At 35.6% G+C, this 23,812-nt stretch overlaps 1 protein-coding gene across 8 annotated transcripts in view; it reads right to left on the bottom strand.

Moving 5' to 3' along the window:
* Positions 1 to 23,812, bottom strand: part of CDH18 (cadherin 18) — a 1,074,788-nt gene that overhangs the window by 350,743 nt on the left and 700,233 nt on the right. For all 8 annotated transcript variants that reach the window (XM_030813926.1, XM_030813931.1, XM_003263181.4 and 5 more), the window contains one exon: positions 5,202 to 5,685. In XM_030813926.1, coding sequence (XP_030669786.1) covers positions 5,202 to 5,429 — 228 coding nt within the window. In that variant the 5' untranslated portion in view covers positions 5,430 to 5,685. The remainder of the gene's footprint in view (positions 1 to 5,201; positions 5,686 to 23,812) is intronic.

Consider the following 23,812-nt stretch of genomic DNA (forward strand, 5'->3'; position numbering starts at 1 on the left):
AATAGGAGTGGTGAGAGAGGGCATCATTGTCTTGTATTAGTTTTCAAAGGAAATATTTCCAGTTTTTGCTCATTCAGTGTGATATTGGATGTGGGTTTGTCATGAATAGCTCTTATTATTTTGATATATGTTCAATCAATACCTAGTTTATTGAGAGTTTTTAACATGAACGGATGTTAAATTTTATCAAAGGCCTTTTCTCCATCTATTGAGATAATTATGTGGTGTTTGTCTTTGGTTCTGTTTATGTGATGGATTACATTTATTGATTTGCATATGTTGAACCAGCCTTGCATCCCAGAGATGAAGCTAACTTGATCTGGGTGAGTAAGTTTTGATGTGCTGCTGGATTCAGTTTGTCAGCATTTTACTGAGGATTTTCTCATTGATGTCCATCGGAATATTGGCCTGAAGATTTTGTTGTTGTTGTTGTGTCTCTTCCTGGTTTTGGTATCAGGATGATGCTGGCTTCATAAAATGAGTTAGGGAGGAGTCCCTTCTTTTCAATTGCTTGGAATAGTTTCAGAAGGAATGGTATCAGCTCCTTTTTATATTTCTGGTAGAATTCAGCTGTGAATCTATCTGGTCCTTGGATTTTTTTTTTATTATTATTTGTAGGCTATTAGTTACGGACTCAATTTCAGAGCTTGTTTTTGGTCTATTCAGGGACTTAACTTATTCCTGGCTTAGTCTTAGTAGGGTGTATACATCCAGAAATTTATCCATTTCTTTTAGATTTTCTAGTTTACTAGCGTGGAGGTGTTTATAGTATTCTCTGATGGTAGTTTGTATTTCTGCGGGGACAGTGGTGATATCTCCTTTATCATTTTTTATTATATCCATTTGATTCTTCTCTCTCTTCTTCTTTATTAGTCTATCTAACAGTCTATTTATTTTGTTAATTTTTTCAAAAAAAAAAAACAGCTCCTGGATTCATTGATTTTTTTTGGAGGGTTTTTATGCCCCTATCTCCTTCAGTTCTTCTTTGATCTTAGTTATTTCTTGTCTTCTGCTAGCTTCTGTATTAGTTTGTTCTTGCCTCTTTAGTTCTTTAAATTGTGATGTTAGAGTGTCGATTTGAGATCTTTCTAGCTTTCTGATATGTGCATTTAGTGCTATAAATTTCCCTCTTAACACTGCTTTAGCTGTGTGCCAGAGATTCTGGTGTGTTGTCTCATGGTTCTCATTGGTTTCAAATAACTTCTTGATTTCTGCCTTAATTTCATTACTTACCCAGGAGTCATTCAGGAGCAGGTTTCATGAAATTGAAATTGCATGATTTTGAGTGAGTTTTTAAATTCTGTGTTCTAATTTGATTGCAGTAGATGCTGGCAAGGCCCTAGAGAAATAGGAACACGTTTACATTGTTGATGGGAATATAAATTGGTTCAACCATTGTGGAAAACAGTGTGGCAATTCCTCAAGGATCTACAATTAGAAATACCAGTTGACCCAGCAATCTTATTACTGGATATATACCTAAAGGACTATAAATCATTCTACTATAAAGACACATGCACATATATGTTAATTGCAGCACTATTTACAATAGCAAAGACATGGAACCAACCCAAATGCCTATCAATAATAGACTAAATTAAGAAAATGTGGTACATGTACACCATGGAATAGTATGCAGCCATAAAACGGAATGAGATCATGTCCTTTGCAGGGACATGGATGAAGCTGAAAGCCATCATCCTCAGCAAACTAACACAGGAACAGAAAACCAAACACCACATGTTCTCACTCACAAGTGGGAGTTGAACATTGAGAACACATGGACACAGAGAGGGAAAAACACACACCAGGGCCTGTTGGGGGTGAGGGTGAGGGGAGGGAACTTAGAAGACAGGTCAATAGGTGCAGCAAACCACCATGGCACAACCCTGCATGTTCTGCACATGTATCCCGTTTTTGTTTATTTGTTTCTTTGTTTTTGTTTTTTAGAAGAAATAAAAAAGAGTACTACGAAAATAATTGGTTCACTATGAATGTATTTATAAATGTGAGGTTAAATTAATTTTCTAAGCAAGTTAAAATAATGGCACAGAAGGGAATTATTTTAAGCATATAGTAATTGCTGAGCTTTGCAGTTTTTAGTTTTTAATTCTTAGTTAAGCATTTATGTTACAGGGGGTGTGTGGGAGAAAAAAAATCTGTACAATTAAGTTAGAATTGCCCATAAAGGCAAATTAGAATAAAGTAGAAAGACTATGAGTGAGGTGTCCCTGGGTCAGATGAAGAATAAGAGGACACACTTTCATGTTTGACCTTTTATACCTGTGCATTTGTCCATGCATACTACAGACAACAGAATAGACAACAGTTTCACAGAACCTCCACAAACCTGAATAGTATCACAAACTTCCATCACCTCCTGATACGTGAGGAGCTCTCAACCATATGTTCATTGGCACCATATGTTCATTCGATTCCAGAAAGATTGTTTAGAACTGATCTTCCTGTTGAGGCTTCATCTTTTACTAAAACTAGGTGAGCCTGAAAAACAAGTTGTCTGAATTTCCCTCCCTTTTCCAGAAAGTTTTTTTTCTGTTTCTTAGTTAGATTAAAATTTTAAGAAATATGCATCATAAAATATTTTAAATAACAAAATAGTTTTCCTCTTGGTTTATTCCAAAAAGGGCAATTTTAATGATTCTTTTCTTGTGCTAACTTCAAGGATGGAAAGGATATAGAAAAAGGATTTTGACTGAACTAATTTACACTCCCAAAAACAGTGGAAAAGTGTTCCCATTTCTCCACATCCTCTCCAGCATCTGTTGTTTCCTAACTTTTTAATGACCACCATTCTACCTGGCGTTAGATGGTATTTCACTGTGTTTTTTATTTGCATTTCTCTAATGTCCAGTGATGATGTGCTTTTCTTCATGTGTTTGTTGGCTGCATAAATTTCTTCTTTTGAGAAGTGTCTGTTCATATCCTTTACCTACTTTTTGAAGGAGGTGTTTGTTTTTTTCTGGCAAATTTGTTTAAGTTCTTTGTAGATTCTGGATATTAACCCTTTGTCAGATGGATAGATGGCAAACATTTTCTCCCATTCTGTAGGTTGCCTGTTCACTCTGATGATAGATTCTTTTGCTGTGCAGAGGCTCGTTAGTTTAATTAGATTTCATTTGTCAATTTTGGCTTTTATTGCCATTGATTTTGGTGTTTTAGTCATGAAGTCTTTGCCCATGCCTACATCCTGAATGTTATTGCATAGGTTTTCTTCCAGGGTTTTCATGGTTATAGGTCTTACGTTTAAGTCTTTAATCCATCTTGAGTTAATTTTTGTATAAGGTGTAAGGCGATTCCTCAAGGATCTAGAACCAGAAATACCATCTGACCCAGCAATCCCATTACTGGGTATATACCCAAAGGATTATAAATCATTCTACTATAAAGACACTTGCACACCTATGTTTATTGTAGCACTGTTCACAATAGCAAAGACTTGGCACCATCCCAAATGCCCATCAATGATAAACTGGATAAATAAAATGTGACCCATTTATACCATGGAACACTATGCAGCCATAAAAAAAGATGGGTTCATGTCCTTTGCAAGGACATGGATGAAGCTGGAAACCATCATTTGCAGCAAACTAACACAGAAACAGAAAACCAAACACCACATGTTCTCACTCATAAGTGGGGTTGAACAATGAGAACACATGGACACAGAGTGGGAAAAAACACACACCAGGGCCTGTCTGGGGTCAGGGGCTAGGGGAGGAATAGCATTAGGAGAAATACCTAATGTAGATGACGGGTTGATGGGTGCAGCAAACCACCATGGCACGTGTATGCCTATGTAACAAACCTGCATGTTCTGCACATGTATCCTAGAATGTAAAGGTATAATTTTTTTTTAAAAAAAAGGATTTTTAGGTTCATAACCCAGACAAATTTCTACTAATCTATCATGCTTTGATGTTATTACATTGTAAAAAATTTATTTTATGAAATACTTGGTAGGGAAAAAAGCATACAATGAAGACAGTTCTTCTGTCTCATTTTAATATGCATATTCGAATATGATACAATTGTTTTAGATCTTTTTTTATGTTCTATATTCTGACTCCACAGCTCCTGCCTTGTATAGAAAATGCAGCTGTAACCCAGTCCCTGTTGGACAAGGGGTGGAACAGATGGCTTGTGATCCTGTACTGCCTACACATTAGGGAAGCACCACGGCTTAGATGGAATACTATTTTTTTTAGTACTAACAGTGCTAAAGTGAGAATAAATCATCAATCGGGGGATAGAAGCCACTGAGCCGGCAGTCATGGATATTCTACTGCTGTGCTTGCTGTTTCTCCCATAGGTTCTGAGCAAACTGAAGTGTGGCTACTTCCAAAGACCAGTAATTAATCAGAAGAAGGCCTCTCCAATACCCACTTTGTTCTCAATCCTAGAGCCTAGATGACACATGCTTAAACTCTCCCATGTTACTGACCACAAAATTTCCTGAACAGTTTGATCAGCCATTAAATTTTCTTGTCTGCATTTTTGAGAGAAAGGGAACTTGACCTGAAATTACTGATCATTTTGTTAACTTCATTCTATGGTGATATTTTTTCAAAGCCCGTATATCCAGTGCACAATTAATCTATATTAAAAGATTTCAATGTTTTTATGAAAATTAACTTTGGGGTTGGAAAAATATTCATATGATTTTAAACGCTAACTTAAGAGTATATCTCTAAAAATTAATAGAGAATATTAGATATTTTCTAATATTTAATTATGATATTAGAAAATATGTGTGATGTTTTCGTGTCTTCTTTTTAGCCACATGTGCAGGAGCCATATATGAAAATAGCAGTAAATATCAGTGTGCCAATAAGTGACATGTGAATTTCAATATACCTTCAAGGTAATAAAGAAAAAATTACTTACTTTATTGTGTGTTCCATTAAGTCTTTCCAATTTACAAGACAGAACAGAAAAAGTAATATGCTTGTTATGAATATGCAGTCTTGTATGTTTAGAGAGGTATAATATGATGAATAATGTTTTCTTTTTACAATTATTATTTTGAGCTCTCTAGTATAAGTAGTAGTTTCTATAGCATAATTCGCTCTATAACATAATTTTCTTCATTTGTCTATCTCTTCAAATATTTCTCCAACATCAGCTCATCTTACCCCACAGTTTCTAGGATAGAAAAAACAGCAAAATAAACAAAAACTTACCTTTCCAACATACTGAGGATCTGGTCCCATATGTTCTTCTAAAACAAAGAACTGATTCCATACCCATCCCCTTTTGGGACGATGGTGGACTTCGGTTTCACCTTCAATGTGTTTGGTTTGGTTTCTTGTCACCTTGATGGAGCTGTGGTGGGCAGTTCCATAACACCTCTGCACAAAACAGAGACACACTAGGACTGGACAGATGCAAGATGTGCTCGTAACTTTCATTGTAAGATAACTTTCCAGTTCACAGTTTTCCTTCCTTTCCTTGTCAGCTATAAATGCTTAGTGAGCATTCAAGAGAGAAGCCAGAGCATCTTTAGGAAGGACAGTCCAAAGTAAATTGTTTAGCATGTCCATGATTTAACTGTCCATCAGGGAAAGGTCAGATCATATTTACATTCTGAACCACTTGGAAAATCAAAGCTGTAGTTGTCTGATTCCAACTCTTCACAGTAGTTGAACACAAGCAACCATTTTCAACCTAATGGAAAGAGAAAATTATATGTGTTACAAAACATGTTTTTTTTTTAACTATTTGCTCTGAATACAAATGATACTATTTTGCAATGTGATACTGATAGGCAAAGAACATATGCAAAATCTTTAGGACACATCCACAAACCTATACACCTATATGTCTACATGCATTTTTACATAAACCTTCCTGTCTGTACCATTAATTCTCAATTACAAATATATGTATAATTCTTGTTTTTGTTAGACATAATACAAATTTGTTATATATACTACACATTAATTACCTACTGTATAAGACTCATCAAATTTTGGCAAAATATCCCAAGGGCTGAAAAATTGACACAGACCATAAAAGCAATCAAATAGGTATTTAAAGTGCTCAATAAGTAAAATGGAAAAAAATAAAAGATCAAAGAAAAAGGTGGCTGAAAAAAAATGAATGCAACTTAAAATTACTCCAGGTTTGGGGAACAGATTGGCATAGTTGAGTGTGAGTGACAATGTCAATTGGCTGAATTATAGATTGTGTAAATTTTGATAGGTCCTGCATATCTACCTGGGGTACGGACTTCACACACAGACAAGGCAGATTTTCAAGTTTGGGAATTACATTACTAGGCTTGATTTCTAGTACACATAATTCTAGCAATTATCTAAAGACAGGATTAAAGAAAGAAAAAAAAATTAGCGGTAAATAAACAGAGGAAAAATGTTTCGATTTTTAAAATAAAAAAAGTTGAAGGCCAGGTGGGGTGGCTCACGCCTGTAATCCTAGCACTTTGGGAGGTCGAGGTGGGCAGATCACGAGGCCAGGAGATCAAGACCATCCTGGCTAGTACAGTGAAACCCGTCTCTAGTAAAAATGCAAAAAAAAAAAAAAAAAATAGCTGGGCGTGGTGGCGGTCACCTGTAGTCCCAGCTATTCAGGAGGCTGAGGCAGGAGAATGGCATGAACCTGGGAGGTGGAGCTTGCAGTGAGCCGAGATCTGAGATCGCGCCACTGCACTCCAGCCTAGGAGACAGAGTGACTCTGTCTCAAAAAAAAAGAGAAGAAAAAAAAAAAAACACGTTGAAGACGTGGGTGTAGGTTATACTATGATTGGGCAACAAAGTAAAACATGAAAAACATTTCTGAAAAACTAATGACAGGATATGGGAGAGACAAGAATGACTGAAATTTGGGCTGGGTGCGGTAGCTCACGACTGTAATCCAAGCACTTTGGAAGGTTGAGGCAGGCAGATCACTTGAGGTCAGGAGTTTGAGGCCAGCCTGGCCAACATGGTGAAATCCTGTGACTACTAAAAATACAAAACTAGGGGGGCGTGGTGGTGCACGCCTGTAATCCCAGCTACTCGAGATGCTGAGGCAGGAGAATCGCTTGAACTCAGGAGGTGGGCGTTGCAGTGAGCAGTGAGCAGAGATCATGCCATGGTACTCCAGCCTGGGCAACAAGAATGAAACTCCATCTCAAAAAATACAATAAAATGAAAAGAATGACTGAAATTATAAGTTTATTTAAAGAATATAAATTTTGCATCAAGTTTTGCTGTAGTATTATATATGTGTGCTTGAATATATGTTTAGGAAGATTACATTGATCCAAGAATATGGATATTTCATTTAGTAAAAAATATTATAAACCACTTTCTCATTGCATGCAATTCATCCCTGCAAATCAGCACAAGCTGAAATGTAGATCTGAATAAATAACAAATTGACATGACAGTAAAATTAATTTATAATACTGAATACAAATAATTGGTTACAGCATGATTCTCTTACACAGTTGAGGAAAGATGCTACACAGATTTGGTCACAAAGGAAAAAAGTCACATGAGACTCAACAGCAGGGCATTTTTCTCTGAGTATTTCTCTCCTTAAATGAGGGTTAATAATAGTGCTTACTTCACCATTGTGCAACAATTGTGTGGGATTAGAATAATTGGAATTTCATTTTTGTCATTTGACAAATATAAAATTTATGTTTTCAAATGTTTTCTGAAAGCAAAGGTATCCTTCCCTCTGGTTTAAATCAAAACAACTTCAAAACTCTCCTAAAATATGAGAGAGCAATACTATTCTAGCTCCAAAATGGCAAGAGCATTGGAAAGAGAGTCAGAAATCACAGGTTTTATTTTTTGATAGTTTACTTACTATATGAATTTATGTGAACCATCTCTTTTTTTCAGTCTCACTGCCCTCATTTATTAAAATTTGTGACTGGAATAACTGTATTTAACATTCTTTCCAACATTTGTAGTAAAGTATTCGAGTAAATTTATGTTAAACTTTTTATTTCCCAAGAGATTCTTATTTTCAAATCATGAATTTCAAAAAAAAAAGGAAACTTTATCTAGCTTTTCTTCTTAGAAGCCAAGTTGTTGAAGACATAGAAGGTGTTGTTATTTTAATACTTTCACACCATTTGGTGTGATTTTCAAATAAAATTAACATCATTGCCCTTCATGCTAAGTTGTTTAACAAAGCATAATTTATGAGTACAAGGTGAAGATAGTGGCTTTTGTAATGCATTACAGATATGTAAAACGAGTGTTTTCTTTACAGTACTGATTGTGAGTTATTCCAAAAATATATAAATGCATTTTGATCTACATATGTTTTATATGTTTATGAATCTCTATTATGACAATTATAAAAAGAGATACATACTGTGCTATAGAATAAAAGAACAAATGTAAACATCACTACAGTACTTATGGAGATACTTTTATTTGCTACATAATAAGAGGACAAAAGTCCAAATATAAAATTTTTCTGCATTACTGCAAGAAATTCATCTCTGCATAGATTAGAAAAAATTGAAATGCAAATAATAATAAAATAAACCACTGATTGAGACCAATACAATAGAAATATATGGTAGACATTTTCCATTTTATGACTGAGCAGTGTTCAAAGACCCTTCTGCTTTCATGGACCATTCCAATATGTGAATTCTGATAAACTGAGCCCTAACTTTCACCACTAATCACTTAGGCACTGACATGGTCTGGCTCTGTGTCCCCACCTAAATCTCATCTTGAATTGTAATCTGAATTGTAATCCCCATTTTGGGAAAGGGACCTCATGGGAGGTGATTGGATCATGGGGGCTGTTCCCCCACGCTGTTCTCTTGATAGTGAGTAAGTTATCACGAGATCTGATGGTTTTATAAGGGGCTCTTCCCCCTTCACTCTGCACTTCTCTCTCCTGTTGCCTTGTGAAGAAGAACATGTTTGCTTCCCCTTTTGCCCTGATTGTAAGTTTCCTGAGGCCTCCCCAGCCAAGTGGAACTGTGAGTCAATTAAACCTCTTTGCTTTATAAATTACCCAGTCTTGGGTATTTCTTTATAGGAGCATGAAAATGAACTAATACAATACATTTTTACCAGTAGAGTGGGGTGCTGCTATAAAGATACTCAAAAATGTGGAAGTGACTTTGGAACTGGATAACAGGAAGAAGTAGGAACAGTTTGGAGGGCTCAGAAGAAAATAGGAAGATGTGGGAAAGTTTGGAACTTCCTAGACACTTGTTGAATGGTTGTGACCCAAATACTGATAATGGATAATGATGTGGACAATGAAGTCCAGGCTGAGGTGGTCTCAGATAGACATCAGGAATTTTTGGGGAACTGTAGAAAAGATCACTCTTGCTATGTTTTCGCAAAGAGACTGGTGCCATTTTGTCTGTGTACTAGAGATCTGTGGATCTCTGAACGTGAGAGAGATGGTCTGACTTTGGAACTTATGTTTAAAAGAGAAGCAGATCATAAAACTTTGGAAAATTTGCAGCCTGATAATGTGATAGAAAAGAAAAACTCACTTTATGGAGAGAAATTCAAGCCAGCTGCAGAAATTTGCATAAATAACAAGGAGCCAAATATAATTCACCAAGACAATGGTGAAAATGTCTCCAGGGCATGTCAGAGACCTTCATGGAAGCCCCTCCCATCAAAGGCCCAGAGTCCTAGGAGGGAAAAAATGGTTTCCTGGGCCAGGCCCAGTGCCTTGCTGCTTTGTGCAGTCTTGAGACTTGGTACCCTGCGTCCCAGCCATGGGTAAAAGATACAACGGTACAGCTCAGCTTGTTGCTTCAGAGGGTGCAAGCACCAAACCTTCCATCGAGTGCTTGGAAGCGCCAAGTGGCTTCTACATGGCGTTGGGCTTGCAGGTGCACAGAAGTGAAGAACTGAGGTTTGGGAATCTCCACCTAGATTTCAGAGGATGTATAGAAACACCTGGATGGCTAGCAGTAGTTTATTGCAGGGGTGGAGCCCTCATGGAGAAACTCTGTTAGAGCAGTGCAGAAGGGAAATGCGAGGTCGGACCCCCGACATAGAATTCCCACTGGGGCACTGCCTAGTGAAGCTGTGAGATGAGAGCCACTGTCTTCCAGAAACCAGAATGGTAGATCCACCAACAGCTTGCACTGTGCATCAAAAAAGCTGAAGACACTCAATGCCAGCTGTGAAAGCAGCCAGAGTAGGTGCTTGTATCCTAAAAAGCCACAGGGGTGGAGCTGCCCTAGGCCATGGGAGCCCACCCTTTGCATCAGCGTGCCCTGTATGTGAGTCATGGAGTCAAAGGAGATTATTTTGGAGCTTTAAGATTTAATGACTGTCCCGCTAGATTTCAGACCTGCATGGGGCCTGTAGCCCCTTTGTTTTGGCCAATTTCTCCCATTGGAGAAAAATTCTAAGATTGATTCTTATTCAAAACTATTCCCATTTCAGGGAGCATTTATCCAATGACTCTATCTCCATTGTATCTATGAAAGAACTAACTTGCTTTTGATTTTATAGGCTCCTAGGTGGAAGTGACTTGCCTTGTCTCAGATGACACTTTGGGCTTGGACTTTTGAGTTAATTCTGGGAAGAATTAAGATTTTTGAGGGACTGTAGGGAAGGTACAATCATGCTTTGAAATGTGAAAAAGACAAGATTTGCGAGGGGTCAGGAGTGGAATAATATGGTCTGGCTCTGTGTCCTCACCCAAATCTCATCTTGAATTCCAATCTGAATTGTAACCCCATTTTGAGGGAGGGACCTCATAGGAGGTGATTGGATCCTGGGGACTAGTCCTGCATGCTCTTCTCATGATAATGGGCTGTCATGAGATCTGATTTTTTAAGGGGCTCTTTCCCTTTTGTTCTGCATTCTCTCTCCTGTAGACTTGTGAAAAAGGGCATGTTTGTTTCTCCTTCCACCAATATTGTAAGTTTCCTGAGGCCTCCTTAGCTTTGTGGAACTGTGAGTCAATTAAACCTCTCTCTTTTATAAATTACCCAGTCTTGAGTATTTCTTTATAGCAGTGTGAAAATAGACTAATACAGGCACCAAATTCTTTCTTTCTACATCCTTTCATTAGAAATTTCATCAGTGACATAGGCACATAAATGATATGCTCAAACGATGGAAAGATGTAGGAACAGTTGAGAAATTTTCCACAGCAGTGAGCAATTATTTCAAGACCTAAGTATAGTGGTGGTGAGTTCTGCAGATATGACAGACAGAATCCAGTGGCATAAATTAAAAGGGTCTAGCTACATTGTTCTAGTGGCAAGTACTTGATATGCTTTCTAGCTGTCTAAATTCCATTGTTTCCTACTTCTCCCTAAACCTGATTTGTAAACACCCTCATCAATTCAACGGCTATCCAACACAGTTCAAACAAATTTATTTGCTGCTTTTTATGCCCAGAGTTGACTTCTGGTGTTTGAAGAAAAGAAACTTCTCTAATGAAAAGCATTACTATTATAATAATCCAAAAAATAAGTTTCCAAATAATGCATTATGTGAAATAATGTATAATATAGACCTCTGCTTTCTGCTAAGTAATGAATCTAAGTGATTCAACACTGCTTCCTGAGACTCATCGCTTTCCTCTGTAACTATTCTCTTTCATTAGTAAAGTTAATAAAACTGTACTGCAAGATAAGAGATGTGACCTCAACTGTTCATTTACTGGAATACTGTCACACTTGTATTAGCACTTCATTCTCTGAGTTTCACATTTCTCGTTTATAAATCAAGGGCTTTCGGCTGGGCCCAGTGGTTCACGACTGTAATCCCGGCACTTTGGAAAGGTAAGCCAGGCGGATCACTTGAGGTAAGGAGTTCAAGACCAGCCTGGACAACATGGTGAAACCCCATCTCTACTACAAATACAAAAATTCGCTGGGCATGGTGATGCATGCCTGTTAAGCCCAGATATTCTGGAGGTTGAGGCAGGAGAATCCCTTGAACTTGGAAGGTAGAGGTTGCAGTGAGCCGAGATTGCTTCCTTGCACTCCAGCCTGGGGGACAGAGCAAGACTCTGTCTCAAACAAATAAATAGATAAATAAGTAAATCAAGGTTTTTCACTGAATTCTGTTTAAAAATGTTCACTTTCCTAAATCTTTGTATTTAGTATTTAATAATTGTATCACTTTCACATGACTTTCTTTAGTGTGCTCAGTTACTCAAATCACTAAAGATTATATCCTTAGCTATACATAGCTCTTCAGTACAGGCATTCCTTCAGAGATTTCTGAGGAAATAACATTCTCAATAATAAAAATAATTCTCATATGTACTCCAAATGTTATTACTTGTCACTAGAGTCCTCGACTGAATTTTGTTACCCAGTTGGTTCCTAATTCATAAACCCTACACTCAAGGAGATCTCGAGAATATTTTCTGCTGGCTTTTAAAAACAGTTTTCCTTTGTTTTTTTTATTGATTTAAAAATTGTCAGTGTAAAAAATATTCTGGCTACCTTATTTCATGAATGGGTCATTCCATTCTCCATATGGGTGGGATGATGTATCATTTCTCCTGTTCAACAAACATAGAATTATAATTGCCATTAACTTCTAAAATGTAGTATTATGTATTGTTGGTAGGAATATTAGCTGGTTTTGTGTAGAACAGGCCTATCTTAAATAGAAAGTGTCAAAGAAGATACACTTTGATAGAAAGATCTTGTTTTTTGGAACGACCTTCATTATGAGATATATAAGGACCTCTTATGTGGAGAAGGACATGCCAATGAGATCATGAGGCTCATATACAGTAAGTGACTTGTCAACTGTCAAAATGTATATCCATCAAATGATAAGACTGTTTTTCTGGAGAAGATGATTAATTTTGAAAATAATAGAAACTTACATTCTCCAGGATGAATTATTTAAATCCATCATACTGTCAGACATATTTAAATATATAAAATTTTCATTATTATTGATTGCTGGGGTACTTACATAAGGTGAAAGTTACAGGTATTGAATAAAAGCTCATAGGTTTTTTTTTTTCAGGTTTAACAAATAATTAACTATTTGCTACCAAACTATATATATATTTTTCATCCTCAGAATGTTAACCTATATACCTGTCCTCTAAATGCTTAGAATTATCTTTGAATTGGTTGTTACAGGCATAACTCCCATTGATGGCAAGATACATCCTCAGGTATGTGTCTGACCTTGAAGCTATGGTTTCCATTATTTTGGTACCTAATGATTAGCAGTAACAGTATCACTTTATCATTCTAAGATTAATTCTTATTCAATTTCCAATGGCATTGGCTTCTGAATTTTTGCTTTGCCTTCTTGACTTTTACTCTCAAATTTTACAATTTTCTCTATAGCTTTGTTTAATCTCAGTCAACAACTTGTCAGTTTAATAATTAATTTTATTCTTCTCCATCTGTGTCCCTTGGCTTAAGTATCTCTTGCTTACTGTTAAAATGCAGATATCCATAAACCACATGGAATTGTAGAGAGTCTCATCTAAATTTGTTGCAAGCATTATTTCCAGATTTATTTCCAAATCTATATGTTCAATTTCATTTTGACCATTTCAAGATAGTGTTATAACCTTAGGGTTTTGATTAATTTCGGTAAAATAAATTACATTTGCTGAAAGCAGGAATGTATATATGCATATATAGATATACATACACATGCATACATATATATATATAAAACAGCTAAATATATTTAAAATTATCTTAAGACATAGTTTTCTCTGAAAGATAATAAACTGTTAAAACAATAAATAAATCACAAAGCATGAACTTTTGCATATTGTGTTTTCCTGTTGGAAATATTTAAGTTTTATGGAGAGAGCAATGAAAAGAATGCATGTGTATGTGCAGGCATTACTTTCTGGCATGGCTGATTCATCTATGTTTGCCTTGAAAATCATGGTCTCCAAACTCCGTTTAATTCAATATATCCTCCACAGTCTACAAAGGATTCTGAGTTTGGGGAGATAATTCTCTTTGGGTCTTTTGCGTTTCTGCACACCTTCTGGACAAGAGGCATTGACAGCTTTATTGCATATTTTTTTTCGAGGATGTTAATACAACAAACAGCCTTGGAAGACAGATAGAACCTTTTTGGGGGACAGAGGGCAGATTTGTTTTCTGGCTAGATTATAAAGATAACATCTTCCTCCAAGACAAAGCTGGGGAAAGTGTGCTAGCAGATCCTGTAAATATTTAGGATTCTAAAGCTCAGAGTTTCTCAGATGTCACCTACATAGAATGTGTGTGTGACATATATCTGGGCTGCTTCATGTTACTTCATAGGATGTGAGAAGCAAGGAAAATTTATGCTGTCTGCTGTGCTATGGGAAATAAAATCTTCTGTCTGTGACCCAGGAGTCTCGTATCTTTTGTTAGCATCTATAAAACTATGGCAGCCTAACTTGTTAGCTTGCATCTAGGGTAAAATCTCAAATTCTGCACTTGAAAGTTTAGGTAACACAGCTCAGTGTAACTGTTCTTTCCATTAAATTACCATAGCATGTATCTAATCCTTTCTTACTATGGCAGATCATCATTCTAATTATTTCTATAGGTAATATTTTATTTTTCTTTTGTATCAGATTTTTTTCAGTTCTCACACCACGTCTGGTGTATTTTCCATCTCTTGCATTGGCCGTTAAAGTGTCTTTTATATTGTAGCCAATAAGTAAACACTCGATGAACGAGAGAGTAAGTAAATGGGAAATAGACAAATCAATTTAAGTTTTGTGCAGCTAGAGTGGTGTTAGGATACGAAATTTTAACTCTCCTTTTTAAATCTATTCTTGAGCTACATATAATATTATCACATCCCTGCTTGAAGTTTCCCAATTTTTTAAATAATTCCAAGATAGAACCCCCAAATCTTTTATATGAAATTCACGACCTTTCAATATTTGACTCCTTTCTACTTCCCCACTCATCAATGTTTATCCAGGAAATATCATGACCCACTCATAACTTACTATGCTTACTGTTTCCTGACTATGCCTTCATCTCCAGACCTCTATGCACTTGAATAAGCTCTTTCTTCTAAATAAAAAGTTCATTTATCTGTTGTAATGACTAGCCATTACATTACCATTCCCCAAGTGAACCTTCAGAGCTCATCCAATCTATTTCCAAGATTCTTGTTCTCTCTCTGTGGTCCCATGGATCACATGATATGGCACGAATTCATTTACTTGTTTGTCTTTCAAACTAGACTGTAACTCTCTGCCAAAATTTAACTCTAATGTCTATATCTTGTGTGATTAGCACAGACTGGTGCTCATGGTCAAGACTAAATTGAATGAGCAAAGAAACCCATGTTTGCATTGGTATAAGTTTTTAATTTCCCATTTATTACTTATGTGACTTTGGGTAAAGTTTCTCATATGTAAAATGGGTGTAATAACCTCACAAAATCTTTGGAAGAATTAATCAAAAATTAGGGGGGGTCAAGAGTACCTGGATGGCTCAGTCAAAATATACCACAAGTTCTGGAAAAATGAAAGTCAAAGTACATCCCTTAAGTAAGTTAGACTGTTTGGATCTGTGTCCCCACCCAAATCTCATACTGAATTGCAATCCCCAGTGTTGGAGGTGGGGCCTGGTGGGAGGTGATTGGGTCATGGGAGTGGTTTCTCGTAAATGGTTTAGTATCATCCTCTTGGTACTACCCTAACAAAAATAAGTGAGTTCTCCTGAGATCTGATTAAAAGTGTGTGGCACCTCCCCGCTCTCTCTCTTGGCTCCTGCTTTTTCCATGGGATGTGCCTGCTCCTTGTTCACCTTCCACCATGATTGGAAGTTTCCTAAGACAGTTTCATAAACAGATGCTGCCATGCTCCCTGTATAGCCTGCAGAGCCATGAGCCAATTAAACCCGTTCTCTTTATAAATAATCCAGTCTCGGGTATTTCTTCATAGCAATGCAAGAATGTCCTAATACAGTAAGAGTAGCCTGCTCTTTGCAAGAGATATAATGTTACATGCATCATTTATGTGTATTTGTTATTTTTTTTAATTCTTTGAATTATTCCATGAACTGGATAGAAAGAAACTATCTTAACTATAATTTAGATTTATATTTTTTAAAAGAAACTAAAAATGATTAAGAGACAGTATTCATTAATATCTTGGTAATATTTAACACTGTGCATTTCTTCTTAGTAAGGGCTAATGGTTTTTATTCATGTAATGTACAGTATATGTATAATTTTAAAATGTTTCTCATATAAGTTTTGAAAACATTTTTGGAAACACACATTTTACAAAGTAACCAGATGAATGCTGGCCTCAAATTGATGTATACCCCCAAATAAATTCAATATTAGGTATAATAATAAACCTACAATGGAATTGAAATAATTTAGTTTTTCTTTAGAGTGTATTCTTTAATAATTTATATAGTATACTAGCTTACCTCTCCTATAAAACAAGAAATATGACTCCCCTTTTTTGGGATAAATCATTTTTCTTAATTTATATAGAAACTTGGTGGCTTGCTTAAAATATAATACTTAATGTCATTATTCACATTTGTAAGAAAATTGGGTTAAAATTTTCAGCATGCCATACATATTCCAGAGTTACACGTGAAATATTGAGTGAGACCAACTTTGAAGTTAAAACTATAAGTAGTTTTTCTTAAAAATGTAATCCATAGGAGCCACATTATGTGTAACTCTGAGGCATTGCACTCCTAAATTTCAATTACTGGGTAAGTTTGATAAAATGTTCCAAACAGAAAAAGATGAGTGGTGTTTTTATAAATATATTCCAGTCTTTACAAAATGGTTTCCTACAGAAAACGACTTTCTCCAACTAAACTGAGATTCTGCAGATCACTCAAACTTTCTCTGTAGACATGTCTTCTTTTGACTTATGTGTGTATATTCCTAATTAGAAGAATCTTCTGATTTCCCTTTTTCGAGATCTCATAATTTCTTGCTCTTTCTGGTGTCTATATGGTGTACCACACATCCACTGAAGAACCAGCACAATGCTTGACTCTCTTTTGTTCTCATTGGCTCCCATACACCCAGATTATGGTGGGCCCATCAGTGCTTTCATTGGGCTATACAAAAGGCAGGGCCTTAGGCAGCCCCTTGATAAGGGTAGAATATTTGACATACTCTTTACTCTTCTCTTTATCCCTTGAGGCAGAGGCCACTGAGTTGTATCAGCCTCTGTCTTCTGTGGCACAAGTCTTCTGGAGCAGGCAGGAAACTGCCTGGTTATTTAATTTTCTCAGGAGCCATTAGGCATGAAAAGTACATCCAATTCCATCAGTGCTCTGAGACAAGTGAGACAAAAATCAGTTTCTCAGGTAGCTTCCATGACAAGTTAGAATGTTGGACACATGGTCCAACATCTCTCCTTCCTTAACTGGTGTGAAACCAGGAGGTTACATTTTCCTTCAGACCACATGATGCTTTACCAGGGTGAGGTATTATGATGAGAGGGTGCCACACACTCCTATCAGCTTAGATTCAGCTGGTTTCACACTCACCTGATATGGAGGAGGAGCCTCTTAACCAGTTTCTAAATTTATCTGAAAGAGAATTGGTCCATGTATTGTTGAAATAATGTCTCCACGGGAAGTAAGAAGAGCCTGGGGCTTTCTATTCTACCATATTGTTAATATAACTCAGGATAATGGATTTCATGCTAATTGAAATAGGAAGACACTGCAATGGGTTGAGAAGTGTATAACATAAAATGATTTTAAAAGTCATTCTAGCTTCCATGGGGAGAATGCAATATAGGGCACCAAGAAGATTAAAAGAGGTAATGTAGGACTGGTTTGAGGACTACTGCAGAAGTGCAGGTGAGAAATGATGGTAGCGAAGATAAAGATGATAGCATATAAAATGCTATACATATATATCATATAAAATGCTATATATATAGATGATAGCATATAAAATGCTATATATAGCATTTTATATAGGCTATATTATATACATATATGTATATAATGTGTATATATACATTTTATATAGGCTATATTATATATATGTGTATATATACACACATATATATGTATATAATATAGCCTATATAAAAGCTAAGGCTATGTGTTAAACTTTATGATAGATGGATTAAAAGACGAATACAACTCACAAAGTCTCAGAAAAGGTAGGAAGTAACAAATAAATCTACTATTTACAAATAAATAGCTCTGTCTTCAAATTTAGTAAATGTTTGCTATTCATAAGGGATTTGAAAGGAAATGTGGAGCTTGCAGCCAATTAAACTAGTCTCAGCTCAGTGGAACGGTCAGGACTGAAGGTATTGGCATGAGAGTCAGCAGGATCCCTTGCAAAGTTAAATTCATGGAGTAACAAGATCATGTTGGCAGAGATTAACATAGCGAAGAGTATAGGGCATAGGGTACAGTTCTGGAGCATTAAACATCTAGAGTTAATAGTAGAGGATCAGGAGCCTATAAATAAAAAGAAGAAATGTGCAGTGAATGGGGTTCAGAAAGATGGGGTAGCATAGAAGCCTAGAGAACAATGCGTTTTAAGTAGGAAAGAATTGAACCACCAATTAAATCAATATATTTATTCATACAATACCCAGACACCATAAATGTACGCTTCTTGTTGAATTTATGTTAATATTTATGTATGAATGAAGTATACAAATTAGCATTTCAAACATATATATACATACACACACACACACACACACACACACACAGAGGCACTCTATATTCCATATACTCCACTAGATGCTTAAAATCATTATCTTACTAAAGTTGTTTTATGACCATTTTCGAGTTGAAGATACTAAGATATAGCATTGAAGTCATTTGGCTCAGATGAAATTTGAGTACAGTTCTGTTTTAGTCCAGCATCTTTTTCTAACACAGGATTTAAATTGACATGATTTTGAATCATGATGCTTTTGTAACCTTGTGTCATGGCCTTTGAGACATAAGTTAATATCAAAAAATTTCAGTTCCCTGAGTGCTGAATGAATATGACAACAGTATTTAAGTCATAGCTAGAATTATAGGAAGTGAAAGAAGATAAAAGACTGATAAATCTTCCTGATTAATAATAAGCCCTTAAAATGTATGTAATATTTGTGCTATGTAGATACACCATTTCAGCATTTGACTCATATTTATTTTTATTACATGGTACTTTTTGTCCCATTCATAAAATGTAAAGATAAAAATGAGGCATGAAATTTAATACCTTTTATTATAACTAGTATACAATCTTAAAATTATAAAGTAAATGTATGCATGATTATAATCAACTACAAATAATGTTTAGGGTAGACGTGATTTTTATTTCTACCACATTATCATTATCTTTCCACCAGCTTAGAAAAATCAAAGTCACGCATATTCAAGTGTCTTCTAATAGCCTCAATGAGATAAGAAGCTTACAGTTTAAATGAGTCGGATTCTTCTGTCCTTGCAAACTAGGATAAACTCTAGGATCAACCTCCGTATAGTGAAGTTTCTTATATGACCGATAAATTGTATTTTGATAAATTGATCTGTGGCAAACAGAAAGAAAGTAGGGAGATTGTAGAGGACCTTAGTCATCTATTTTGCTTTCAGTCTCCCAGACCTATAAATGGAAAATTAACCCTAATTTTTTAAGGTGTTACTAAATTTTGAGATATTAATAGAATGACATACATAAACTATCTAATTTTCTGAGGTGGCTTAGAAAAGTAACAAGTTTTTACTTTTCCTATCTGAGAACTCATTGAGATTTTATTTGCAATGTGCTGTACATATATCCAGTTCTTACATCATCCTGTTCATGCTACTTTATAGCTTTTAACAATTAGGGAGAAAATAAGGCAACATATTTGCATAACATAGTCATTCAAAAGACTGAATATATCTCCTGGCTGCAAAAAGGTCCTGGTGGATATTCCAAGGAACTTTTATTGGGTATTAAGGTAAAACTTTGTTGAATATTAGTGAAAAGTAATAATAAGACTCACAAAAACAACAAAACAGTATAATGTCCTCGAGAGTATTATTAGATAATTTGAAGATCCATTTACATGGGGAATTTGCCATGTTGTTAATATAACTGCTGCACTGTGGTCCTATAAAAATAAAGGCTTTTCAGCGGATATAACTTTGTCGGGAATATTTAGAAGGTTTTTATATCCGCTTTTCCAGAGAATTAAAAGTATATTCTCTAGGTCTATATTTTTGTTCTTAAAATATTTATTATTATGTTTCTATGATTTGCTCTTACTATAAAAGTTTTACTAGTTTATGTAATAAAATAAAAAATAAATAACAATAAAATTGAATATAAAAAGAAAAGCCAAAAAAAAAAACCCCAAAAAACCCAAAACTCCCTTCTTCCCTTCTACCTTCCAAATGAATATGCATATATAGTCCTGGAGATAAATAAATAAAATAATTAACAGTTGTATCAACAAGCAGAATAAATGAAAGAAGAAAGCTAAATTGATCATTATTTACACTGAGTCATATTAATATTATCTAATTGTTTTTTGCCACAGTTATAAACGTATTTTATGTCTCTTGTATACTTAACTTATTTTTTACTACCACATACCACATATTGTATGAATGTAAAATAATTTAATATTCAATATCTTACTGGGGAATATGTGTGTGTGTGTGTGTGTGTGTGTGTGTGTGTGTGTATTCCCCTTGAAAAGCACATATAGTGTCAAGTAGACAATAATCTCTTTTGGTTCAAAAGATTAACTTAAAATCTGCATGTTTAAACTCCAGAGAAAGCCAGGCTTTTAGTTCATTAGCTGATAAAATAGAGTTTTCTATGTACACAAGAAACGAAGGAAATGTATGTATAGAACGTGTTTCCAACAGCATTGTTTTGTGTACGTGGATAATTAAATGCATTTCAGAAAAGGTCAAATAGAAATAAAATGGATTATTTGCAATATCTCACCCGTATCATGTCAACTTCATAAATTACCAAAATAGAAAAATTATTCATTACACAATTTGTCCTTCCTGGAGAGACTATCTGGATTGACCAGGTGGTAGATTAACCAGGTAGTAACCAGGACTTTGGGGTCAAGCTGATTTCCGTTTCAGTTTTGGTTCACCACTCATTATTAGTTGACTGGTGTTACCTAAGCAAGTCAAACTTCTGCTAGACTCTTGAGTTCTCATGTTGGAAAAGAGCATAATGACAACTGCTCAGTATGAATAAATGGTTCTATGAGATATCTCCAAGAGCCTAGCCTGCATCAGCCTCTGAAGTGTACTTAGAAATAATATTATTATTAGCATCAACAGTAAAACAGTAACCATTCTCATTGTTTACTTCTGGGGAGGGCACCCAGACATTTGTGAAGCATTTGCTTGTAGGTCTGGGCCATGAGGATGTATATGTGTGCACATACATCCAAATAGAAAGTCATGAGGTTTCTAAAGTCCTTCTGTTTCACATCCACTGAATAGCTTTATTGAAACTCTTACCAAATATTATCTACTTTTCATTATCTAGATAGTATAAGCCATGACATACCATGATGCCACTGTTTTGGTGATAAATTAGGGAGTTTGCAAATATTCCCTTTTTATTTTCTCACTGAAAAACTACTGAGTTGTCCTGTTCACACTTATGAAAACCCATACTCTACCTACTCATTCTCCAATAACTGATTTTTACAAGTGAGAATTCGAATACTGTTTTCTAGGAATCCGTTTGGCCAAACAGAACACATGTATTCTTCCTGTATAATCCAGAGCAACCAGTGGCCTTCAGGAGTATTGAAAACTGCACTTATAAATGGAATTATCCCAGAAACATCTGATATGAAATTGGATGTGTACATCAGCATTACTTCCGTATCCCATTGAATTTTACTAAAAATCAATGAGTACAACAAGATTGTGAAAAATAAAGAATAAAAAAAATACTTGCAATGCCTCCCCCAGTAAAACTGTGAGAGGCATGTGTATTAGTCTTTTGGGGATGCCATAACGAAACACAATAGAGTAGGTGGCTTAAATAACAGAAATGTTTTTTCTCACTGTTCTGGAGACTAAAAGTCCCATATCAAGGTACTGGCTGACTTGATTTCTGATAAGGTCTCTCTTCCTTGCTTGCAGATGGCCACTTGTTCCCTATGCCCCACATGGCCTTTCCTCCATGTATGTTCTCAGGCAGAGAGAGAGGAAGCTCTCTGCTGTATCTCTATTAAGGACACCAATTCTATTAGAGCAGACTGATCTTATGACTTCATTTAACCATAATTACTTGCTTAGAGGCCCCATTCCAAGTACAGCCACCCTGGGGGTTCAGCCTTCGGCATATACATTTGTGGAAAACACAAACACTCAGTCCATAATGAGACTTATTCTTATAATCTAAGTTACATGGAAGGGCTTCCAAAAACTACAGAAATGAACCATAGTAGTTTTTATTGTGCCACACGGAACAAAACGAGGGCAAGAAGCCACTGAAAGAGACTTCAGAAGCAACTGAAGTTATTAGGAGTAAATCACAGCAAAAATACACTTTCTAAAGGTGAGAGTGCATGCTCAGGTCTGAAATCTTGTGTGCAGTTGGAAATTAGGTGAGTGGAGGAGATACAAGTTTGGCTGCAAACCTTTCTGGACCTAGTATCATTCACCAGAGGAGGCAAGATTGCACCCACAATAACACAAACACAGCAGCTTCACTGAAAGCAGTCTCTCTCTGACAAGACAGAAAATGCTTACATTGTGTAAACCAACTGATCTGGACAACTATAAATATATGAGGGTGGATCGTGGGAGAACTCCTTTTTTAGTCTATGAAATCATAAAAGAAAAGATTGTTAAAAACCACTTCATAAAAACGGAAAATGTCTATGTGGCACAAATATGATAAGCAAAGTAGGCAAAGTGCCTCATAATGCCACCCTACAAAATCTGGCAGTGTCCACCCAACAACTCACAGAGAAGACATGCAGGGCTTTTAAACATGTTACAAATACCATCAACTTTACTCATGAGACATGGACATTAGGATAATTGTGGAAGGGCTTTTAAACATATTACGAATACCATCAACCTTACTCATAAGACATGGACGTTAGGATAATTTTGGCATTCCATTTCTCATTCAACAGATTATAAAAATATCTAAAGGTCTGATATCTGATTTGGCAAGACTGTGACTGGAGATGTGAACCCTTACACGGGGCTTATAGTTATATACAACAGGCCAATCATTTTGAGGGAAATCTATTTCTATCAAAATTTCAAACTTTATATTTGATGGCTAATAAATTCTACTTCTAGGAATCTGATCTACAGATTGCTAAAATATATAATTTCAGTAGAAAACAAGAATAAAAGGCGGTCGGCATGTTCTTTTCATGTCTCATGAAGAACAATGTTTATAATATTTAATCATATTCATGGAAAATGACATATGTAGCTATTTATGTAATAGTTAGCACTATGTAAAATAGAAATGTTATGGTACCATAAAATTCACCTGTTAACATTTACAGATGACTAGTAAAAAGGATTACAGTGGGTCCATTAATAGAATACTAGGCAGCTCCTCATGAATATGGAATGAGCTCCAAGACATTGTTTAAAGATAACAAGTTTCATAAGAGTGTATAGTGGGCTACTATTTTTATTTATTTTAGCTTTTTAATTTTTTTAGCACCCTAATGTGCCACTTAATACTAGATCATATTCACTCTATCTAACTGTATTTTTGTATCCATTAACCATTCCCCCCTTATCCCCCTCTCCCCACTATCATTTCCAGCCTCTGATAACCATCATGCTACTTCCTATCTCCATGAGTTCAGTTTTTTTTTTTTTTTTGGTTCCCTAAATAAATGAGAACATGAGATATTT

The sequence above is a fragment of the Nomascus leucogenys genome, chromosome 6 (genome assembly GCF_006542625.1).
Source record: "Nomascus leucogenys isolate Asia chromosome 6, Asia_NLE_v1, whole genome shotgun sequence".
Taxonomy (NCBI): Eukaryota; Metazoa; Chordata; class Mammalia; order Primates; family Hylobatidae; genus Nomascus; species Nomascus leucogenys.